A 10,157-nucleotide genomic window follows, 5' to 3' on the forward strand; every position below is an offset into this window, starting at 1 on the left:
AAATTGGTCTTTGATTGAGATAAGAACACATCACTGGCGGTTCTCAACTCTTCATGTACCTTTTCCCTGTGCATGACAAAGATGCTTCATTAAATGGAGAACAGGTCCACCCTTTGCCAATAGGAAGCAATTCACACTCAGCAGTTTGCCTTTTGTGCCTAAATATACTACTGGAGGATAAACAGATTCAAATTCTGTACTTTGAAATTTGGAGCTGTAGAATAGAACATCACAAATTCGATGCTGATTATGTTTAGATGTTAAGTCTATTCTTGCTGCCAAATGACAAAACAAAACAGTGAAGATCATTGAATTTGCACCAATGCAGGCTTTATGCTTACTTATTCATGAAAGCTATGCTGATTTTCCTCAACTCATAAAAGGTTTATAAGAATACAAGAGGGAACATACTGAAAAGTTTTTAAATATTTAGTAATTAAATGGCAAGTTTTCAAATTATGCTGGAAAATTAAAGTCATCTTTCTTGTTCAATGCAACAAGCCTGTGTTAGGATTTTGAAGTATCTCGTTGCTTAAAAGATTTCAAAATCCCTGTTTACATGTTTAGAATCTCCTTCCCTTGTATGGGGATTTGGAAAAAAGTGAATATATTTCTAGATTCACATAAAGCAAACCTTTGTTAGAATATTGTTTCCTGTAATTTCTCCATACCAAGCTTACCTATTTAGCCATTCTCCTGAAGCACCTGACCATTGAGATACCTGTTAACTCCTTGAAGACAGTTGAGGGCTGTTTTTTTTAATAGTTTATTTTTTCATTATATATTTTGTAATATATTATATATATTATAGTATATGATAATATAATATTATATATATTACCATTTCATTTATAAATGGTAATGACCATTTATCCCCTTTGTACCCTCCAGCCCCACGTCCCCCGCAATCACCACACTGCTGTTTGTGTCCAAGAGTCCTTTTTCTTTTTTTGCTTGATCCCTACACCCTCAACACCTCTCCCCGAGAGCTCTGTGTTCTGTCTATGAATCTGTCTCTATTTTGCTCGTTAGTTCAGTTTGTTCATTAGAGTCCACATATGAGTGAAATCATGTGGTATTTGCCTTTCTCTGACTGGGCCATTTCGCTCAGCATAATGTTCTCCAGGTCTACCTATGCTGTTGTAAGGGTTAAAACAACTATGGGACATTTACACAATAGAATACTACTCGACTGTAAAAAAGAAGAAATTTTTACCGTTTGCAAGAGTTGCATGTTTTAATTTCATTCTTTCCAGTACCCTGAACAATGGTTCTCAACCTTGACTGCAGGTAAGAACCAATTGTGATGACTAATTTTATGTCATTTTGACTGGGCCATGGTACTTAGATATTTAGTTAAACGCTGTTTCTGGGTGTGTCTGTGAGGGTATTTCTAGTTTGGGTTATCTTTTGATCAGTAGGTTGAGTAAAGCAGCTTGTTCTCCCCAGTGTGGGTGAACCTCATTCAATCTGGTGAAGGCCTGAATAGAATGAAAGGCTGATTAAGAAAGGAATCATTCTCTCCGCCTGCCTCAGAATTTATATATTGGTCATCTCCTTCCTTCATATTTGGACTCAGACTGGAACTAACACCATTGGCTCTCCTGGTTCTTAGGCCTTGGACTCAAACTGGAATAACATCATCAGCTCTACCGAGTCTTCAGCTTGCCAACTGCAGATCTTGAACTTCTCAGCCTCCATAGTTATTTTGAGAGCCAATTCCTTATAGGAAATCAGTCTCTCTCTCTCTCTCTCTCTCTCTCTCTCTCTCTCCTCTCATGAATACTACTGGTTCTCTTTATATGGAGAACAACATCCTGTGTTTATTGATTGGAAGACATAATATTGTAAAGATGGCAATACTACCCAAAGTGATCTACAAATTCAGTGCAGTCCCTAGAAAGCTCCAATGGCCTTCTTTGCAGAATTAGAAAAGCCAGTTCTCAAATTCATATGGAATTGCAAGGTCCCCAAAGAGCCAAAAGAATCTTGAAAAAAAGGGACAAAGTTGGAGGACTCATACTTTCTGATTTCAAAACTTACTACAGAGCTACATAATCCCAGCAATGTAGTACTGGCATTAGGATAAACGTATAGATCAGTGGATAGGAGTGAGAGTCGAGAAATAAACCATACATCCATGATCAATGAATTTTTAAAAAATTTTTATTGTGGTAAAATACATACAATATAAAATGTATCATCTTAACTATCTTTAAATATACAGTTCAAAGGTATTAAGTACATTCATATTGTTGCATAATCACCACCAGCATTTATATCTAGAACTCTTTCCATAGTCCAAGACTGAAAGCCTTTACCCATTAAACAGTAACTCCTCATTATCCCCCTCCCTAATCCTTGTCAACCACCATTCGACTTTCTGTTTATGACTTTGACTACTCTAAGTACCTCATGTAAGTGGAAACATGCAGCATTTGTCTTTTTGAGACAAATAGGCTGCCTTTTTTCACCTAGCATAATGTCCTCAATGTTCACCCAGGTCGTAGCATGTGTCAGAGTTTCATTCTTGTTAAAGGATGAATAATATTCCATTGTATGTATATACTATATTTTTCTTATCCATTCATTTATTTATGGAGATTTGGATTGCTTCCACCTTTTGGCTCTCACTCTTTCCATAATTGTTTTTACTGTTTAGGATCCCTTGAGATTCCATATGAATTTTAGGATGGAATTTTTTATATTTAAAAAAAAATGCCATCAATACTTTTTTCTTTTAGAGATATATATTTTTTAAATATTTTATTTATTTATTTATTTATAGGCAGAGGGGAAGGGAGGGAAAATGGGAGGGAGAGAAACATCAATGTGTGGTTGCACTCATGCACCCCCTACTGGGGACCTGGCCCACAACTCAGGCATGTGCCCTGACTGGGAATTGAACTGGTGACTTTGGTTTGCAGGCCAGCACTCAATCCACTGAGCAACACCAGCCAGGGCTGGAGTGACATAATTGTAATGACTTTAGCACTAAACACATTAGCATTAATGAATATAAATATACAAGTAATGATAAATGAAATGGATTAAACTGTGTTTTGGAAACATGCAGATTGTCAAACAGGGTTTCAAACACAATTTAGCTCCGTGTTTTATGTAGAGAACTCACCTAAATTATATGACACAGAAAGGAGGAGGACTTGAGGTGGTTGTTGTTTCTGAGACCTGGGGTGGCCACGGACACTCAATCTGCTCTTACAATCTGCTGGATCTGTAGGCAAATGATGATTCATGTTCACTGACCCTGTTATTAAAAGATTTGCTTTCCTTTCTTCCAATTCTTACATATTCATTTAAAGAAAAACATTATTAATTTCTCAATGTTTGAAAAAATGTCTATGGACAAAGGGTGTCTTTTGGGTGTTCACATGCCAGTCTGGAAATGGTGCGAGACGCATGCACTACTTGCACACTGGCGTAGTCTAATTCAAAATGTGCAAGTTCATTCTAGCTCAGTCCTAATGAACTAGAGCTGCAGTACAGTCAGAAAAGCACAGTTTGCTGCACTAAGCGTAATTACCAAATCATTCCTTAGAGGAGAGCTTAAAACTACAAAAAGATTTTATGTTAGCAGATTTTAGTAGGGTAACTAAGAATGGTACTGTGCATCCATTCACCGATGTTAAAATATTAAAATTTTCCTACTGTCCTATATAATTACACTTTTAGAGTTGTTGTCTTGCTCTAATATAAATATAACACTCAGTAATAGGTATTAAATAGTATATTTGAAAGACTGATAATTTGGTTTGGGTTTATTAAAATACTAAGCTAAGCAATTATCTTCCTCATGATAAGGGGAAGATAGAAGTAGATACACTCATTTCTTAGGGCAAGATTGTGAATGTTTTCCACATTTAAAAATAATATTGCATATGACTAGGAAGACTGATGGAACAAAATACAATTCATAAATAAAGTCCAATAGACAGGAATGTGGTATATGATGAAGGTGCCTTTAGTGGGGGAAAATACAGATTTTTCAAATAAATCATGCTCAGGCAACTTACACCAAAATAAAGTATGCACAAAGCAAAGTTTGATAATAAAAATTACACCCTAAGGTACTAGAAGAAAACACAGATTACTATATATATATATTATTTTGGAGTAGGGATGGCCTTTCTTTGTATGGCGTAAAACCAGGATTATATAATGGAAAAGAATAAGTAAATCTGACTGCATAAAAATTGGTAACATTTCTATGAAATGTATATATAGTTAGTTTAAAAACAACATATTGGCAAAAATATTTGTATATAAATAACAAAGCACTGTTTTAAAATCTACATTAAGTTTTTACAATTCACTAGGAAAAGATGAACACCACGAATAGAATATGGGAAGTGATATGGAAAGTCATTTTTTAAATAAGATATAATAAGAGTAAAAATAAATGCTCACCCACGGCATACTTTAAAAGATAAAAGTTGCCCTGGCCAGTGTGGCTCATTGGTTGAAGCATCCTCCTGTAAACCAAAAGGTCACAGGTTCTATCCCTGGTCAGGGCACATGCCTAAGTTGCAGGTTCCATCTCTGGTCGGGGCACATGTGAGAGGCAACTGATTGATGTGTCTCTTGTTCTCTCTCTAAAAATCAATAAACATGTCTTTGGGTGAGGAAGTAAATAAATAAATAATAAACAAATAAATACAATTAAAAGATAAAAGTAAAAAGAACAAAGAAGTACTACTGTTTACTTATAATTTTAACAAAGATTTAAGAGTTTGTTTACTCTTACCCTGGTTGACAGGAAGTAGAGGTACAGGTGCTCTCATAACCTGGAGATGCAAATTTAAATTCCTTGTAACTGTTGTAGCACAACTTGGCTATATAAATAATTTTTGTCATATTTATTGAGGTATAATTTACATAAAGTAAAAATTATTCTTTTAAAATATTAACTTTGATGGGTTTTGATAAATACATAGTCATATAACCACCATTACAATGAAAATTTCCATTTTCATTATCCCCAAAAGTTCCCTCCTGCCTCCTTGAAGTAAATGTATGTCCTTCATTCCCAGCCCTTGGCAACCATATTTTATGGCTTTATGTAGTTTTGCCTTTCGTAAAATATCATTGCCTTTTATATTTAGCTTTCTTCATCTATCATAATGCTTTTAATTGTTCTTGTATGGATCAGTAGTTCATTCCTTTTTACTGCTGAGTAGTATGCATGCAACAGCTTGTATAAATCTCCAGAGAATTATTCTGAGTGATAAGAGCTACCCCCCAAAGGTTACATAATATATGCTTCTATTTATATAATATTCTTGAAGTGAATTCTAGAAACGGAGAACAAATTAGTGTTTTGTTATGAGGGGAGGTTCAGGAGGGAAGTGGATGAGGCTACAAAAGGGCAACATGAGGAATTTTTGTGGTAATAGAAACATTCTATATTTTGACTTTATTAATGTTAGTATCTTGGTTTTGATAGTATAGTTTTGCAAGCCGTTACTATTGGTGGAAAACTGAGTAAAGGTTACACAACATCTCTGTCTCATTTTTTCAGCTGCATCTGGATCTTCAATTGTCTCAAAATAAAAAGTTGAACTTGAAGTTAAACATATACCTACCGTATGATACACACTTCTAACTCTTAGGTATTTATCCAAGAGAATTGAAAGCATTGGCTATATAAAGACTTGTACATGACTGTTTATGGCAGTTTTATCTGTAATATTCTAAAACGGGAAACAACTCAAATCTCCTTCAGCAGGTAAATGAATAAACATATTGGTATATCCAAACAACGGAATACTACTCAGCAGTGAAAAGAACTAAATTTTTGATACATGCAACAGTATGATGAATCTCAATGTAATTAGGCTGAGTCAGAGAAGTTAAACAAATATAATATTCTAGAAATTCACATTAATCTGTATTCCCAGAAAAGAGATCAAATGACTTCACAGCTACATTTCAATGCTTATCAGATTGTATGCTCTAAATGTGTGCAGTTTATTGCATATCAAATTGTGATTTAATAATATAATGTAAAAACTGTCATTCTGTGTTCCTACAGTTTTGTTTTAAAGCTCTATTATAGTATGAGCTTTGGAGTAGTAAGGTCTTGGATGGAGTCCCTTTTTCATCATCTATTAGCTGTGTGCCTTTAGGGAAGTTAAAATCAGTCTTCATCATCTATAAAATGGATACAACAAAAGTGCCTATCTTAAAACATTGTTCAGAGGATTGAATTTGTAGTAATGCAGCACTTGATTCATTGCCTATCAACAGGTAAGTGCTCACAAGTGCTCACTACTGTTATCACTAATATCACAAAGTGACTACTGAAAGGTAGGGAGGGACCACATCTTATCCATCCTTGTATTCCCACTAACTGTTGGACCAAGTGCACTCTCAATCTCTAATCAATTTAATTGGATAAGATGGCTTATTACTGTAATGCACCAAAGCACCTCTACTACTGCTCAGCATTTGAACATGTGGGTCATTTCTGAGTTGTGTTTTGTTTTGTTTTGTTTTGTTTTTTAATGTACACAGCTATGAAATATTGGCACAGTAATCACATAGACCCTTTCCCCCTCCTGTTTCAACTTTTTTGGGATATAGTCTCAGGAATAAGTATTATCACAACAAAGGACATGACTAGAATATGGGATTGGAGTAACTTTTATTTTATCGAGGATACTTTCCTATCCTTGTCATCTGGTACCATCATCCCCTTTCCTTTGGAGAATTCGTAAGAAGGAGAGAATTCATAGCCTGGAAAGCATGGGCATTCATGGTGTCCACCTTCACCACTGGCGAGCCTGTCATTGTCCTGCACTCCTCTGGGCAGTGACTGGCTTGCCGGTGGGAGCACCTGTGATCCAAGTCTGCCTGATAAGAGCCCAAGGGGGAAAAGAGAAAGGCAGTCCCCTCTTTCTTTTGAATCTTGAGATGTACCATGTAAGCCGTAGAGCATGGTCAACAGCTCAATCTTTAGTGATGTTAGCAATTTTAATGCTTCAAAGTTACAGAAGAATGAATTTTTTACTTAAGTAAGGAAGTCTTCATTAATATGATTAGTTTTATAATTTTCCCCTAAGTTTCATTCGATTTACTGTCCTGAAAGCTTACTCTTTTGTAGTGTCACCAGAAATGTATGAGTGAACGTACATCCCCATTGCCCACCCACACATAGTTTTAGAAATTTTAAAAATTACTTTTACTAATTTGTATGTTCAAGAGTTGTTTAGGATTCTGGATTTGCAGCCTGTCTTGTCACAGCTGGCTCATAGGCTCCTTAAAAAATGCAACACAGAAGATTCAGCAGCCCAGTGTATGGTCTGTACTCCTAACTGAAACTTTTGGCCCTGTCTTTGTCTGCTTTATGGCCCTGGTGAATTGGCCTGGACAGTAAACTCAACGATCTCCTCCACCCTTTTCACTGAAATCCTGGAACCAACACCGAGGTAAGCTGGAGTTGGAGTTGTGGGTCCCCTCAACATTCCAGGGTCTCCTTTGGCCCTGGCTACTACTTACTACAGTGAGGAGGCGCAAAGAAGACAGAGGGTAAGCAAGAAATAGAGCAGAAGAAGGTTTTCATTATTTCGTTACTCATCCCACTAAAGGTTTTATCTCCTGGTCCTGACATACTGATGAGCAAAACATTGTTACTACATAGCTACCATTTATCCTGTGCCAGGTCTTTTGTTTACATTTTAATCCTCATATTAATCCCATGAGTTTGGTGTTGCTCACCCAGTGAAACTAATGAACTAAATTTAGAGGAGATTAAGTAAATTGCCCAAGTTCACAGGTTAAAAAGGGACAGAGCCAAGATTTGATCCCAGCCCAGACACTTGATCTCCCTGATCTGGAGATGCTGCCTTTCAGAGGCAGCACCATTTTAAATGTATAATGCTTGTCAGTGGCCCTCTCTCCCATGGGAGGTACAGAAAAACAGTACATACATTTTAAAATGCTTATTATTAGTGCTGGCTGGTGCAGTTCAGTGGATTGAGTGCCAGGTGGCAGGCCAAATGGTCGCCAGTTCAATTCCCAGTCAGGGCACATGCCTGGGTTGCGGGCCAGGTCCCCAGTACGGGGCGCTCAAGAGGCAACCATACATTGATGTTTCTCTCCCTCTCTTCCCCTCTCTGAAAATAAATAAATAAATAAAGTCTTTTTAAAAATAAAATGTTTATTAATATGAAAAACACTACTGTCATGAAACAAAGTGAACACAGCTCCAGGGTCAAGGGAACCACCTCTTTTGTTTTTTTCTTGCCGTAGGGAAATTGATCAAAAGAGAAGGAAGGTGTGGGTGCCCCGCTCTCAATAGATTTTGAATGACCCCTAGGCTACCAAATGCTACCAAAATGTTTCTAAATGCTGAAATGACGGGTGAAAATATTTTTTTGCAATCAACTTAAAATACGTTAGTTATATTCTTCATGCATTACATATGAAATACATGGTACGTTGTGATTCTCTGCATGAACAATATGCTTATAAAAATTTCTTTGAGTCTTCAGCATAAATTTTCTGTTTTAACATACAATGGTGGGTTATAATTCTATACACATATTGCCAGTCACACAAACCCCCAATCAGAAAGCTGTTTCTAACTGCAAATACTCAGGCTGTGTTAAAACTTCTAGTATCTTAATTGTGTAGCAATGGCCTTATTTCTCCTACTCCCTGATCCCCTCCTGATGCAACAACAAAAAGTAGATTTAGAAGCAGCAACCTTCACTTTGTACTTTACAACAAGTAGCTGAAGACATGTAATGCCTACAATATATAAGTATAGTTAGGCAAATGACAAAAATTCAGTGGCTTGTAATTACTATGTAACAACTTTGATTGGTTTTTCTACCATGATTAAGTGGAAGGTTTTTCTAAATTTTTTTTTAAATGGACACGATATTCTCTTTTCTTGTTTCCGCCATTACACTTGGAATTTTCAGAGCATTTTTATGTCTTTTTTCCCAAGCCATTTAAAACAAGACCTTTCAATACCTGTATCTCATATCAAAAAGTCTCTGGGCAAACTCCTACTTCTATTAATAATCGAAAATTCTGGTGGCTTTCTTTCTCCACTTGTATTCGACTCTCGCTAATTTCTCTTAGTCAAAAAGAGTTAACAACAGGTTGGCTTTTAGACACTTTCAGTGAGCAATGAATGGAAAACACTATTGAAATGTTACATGATATAAAAACTCAAAAGTAGAAACAATTATACATGAAAAGAAAGAACATTGCTAAGATAACACTGTCCCCTCTACGAAACAGCAGGGCTGATGGTACCAGATGACAAAGGATGGGAAACAGCAGAGATTCGCTGGCGTCGCTGACGCTGTCAGCAGTGAAGCCAGGGAAGGGCTGGTCCTCCTGCAGCAATATCCTTGGGGGCCTCCCATATGCCAGTTTGCAAATAATTAACACTCAAGTTACAGAGCCACTTGGCCTAACCTGCACAATATCAGTTCATGTGACATTTAATAACAGTGTAATTATGCAGCCTTTTAACCTTTTCAAATGCAGCTTCAATTTGAGATAAGAAAAATGACAAATCTACATATATTTCTTCTATGAAATTTGCATAAAGCTGAAGGGTTGTATCTGCCCTGAATTAATATTTATAGTGAGAGAATAAAATGTTTCATTAGGAACAAGACTGGCTGCAATTTTACTGATTCACTTACTTCTTTTGTATATCCATGTCATACCTTATTTTGCCTTTGTAATTTTTCACTTCATTTTAAACTACACATCAAATTTACTAAGTGATTCTGAGATCAGTTAGTTTTCTCCTCTCAAAAATGAAAGGAGAGTATAACAGATTATTTATATTCAAATGGTTCTTTAAGCTGAACCTCAACATATCAAAAAGATGATGCTAGAGCAGTTATGGTTGCTGTTGGGATAAGGAGGGACCTTTCTTCCAGGGAGAACCTGGCGTCTTCTTGCCCTCCACCCTGGAAAAACTCTAGGGAATCTAGTAAAAACAAGACAAGACAAAATAAAATACTTACTAGAACTAGGAAGTAAATCCACATGATATAAGATCAAGACAGCAATCCAATAACATTAAGAGAACACCATTCACAATAGCATGAAAAGGAGTAAAAGTCTTAGTAATGAGTTAATAAAAGGGCAAAGCCTGTACACAGAAA

General features: G+C 36.2%; 1 protein-coding gene across 1 annotated transcript in view; it reads left to right on the forward strand.

Annotated features, from left to right (window-relative positions):
* Positions 1-7,515, forward strand: part of ZNF280D (zinc finger protein 280D) — a 129,610-nt gene extending 122,095 nt beyond the window's left edge. Inside the window, exon 19 of the mRNA XM_054565380.1 lies at positions 7,394-7,515. Coding sequence (XP_054421355.1) covers positions 7,394-7,396 — 3 coding nt within the window. The 3' untranslated portion in view covers positions 7,397-7,515. The remainder of the gene's footprint in view (positions 1-7,393) is intronic.
* The last annotated feature ends 2,642 nt before the right edge of the window (positions 7,516-10,157 follow it).

This window comes from Pteronotus mesoamericanus, unplaced genomic scaffold (genome assembly GCF_021234165.1).
Source record: "Pteronotus mesoamericanus isolate MK-2021 breed Mesoamerican mustached bat unplaced genomic scaffold, CSHL_Meso_final contig_164, whole genome shotgun sequence".
Taxonomy (NCBI): domain Eukaryota; kingdom Metazoa; phylum Chordata; class Mammalia; order Chiroptera; family Mormoopidae; genus Pteronotus; species Pteronotus mesoamericanus.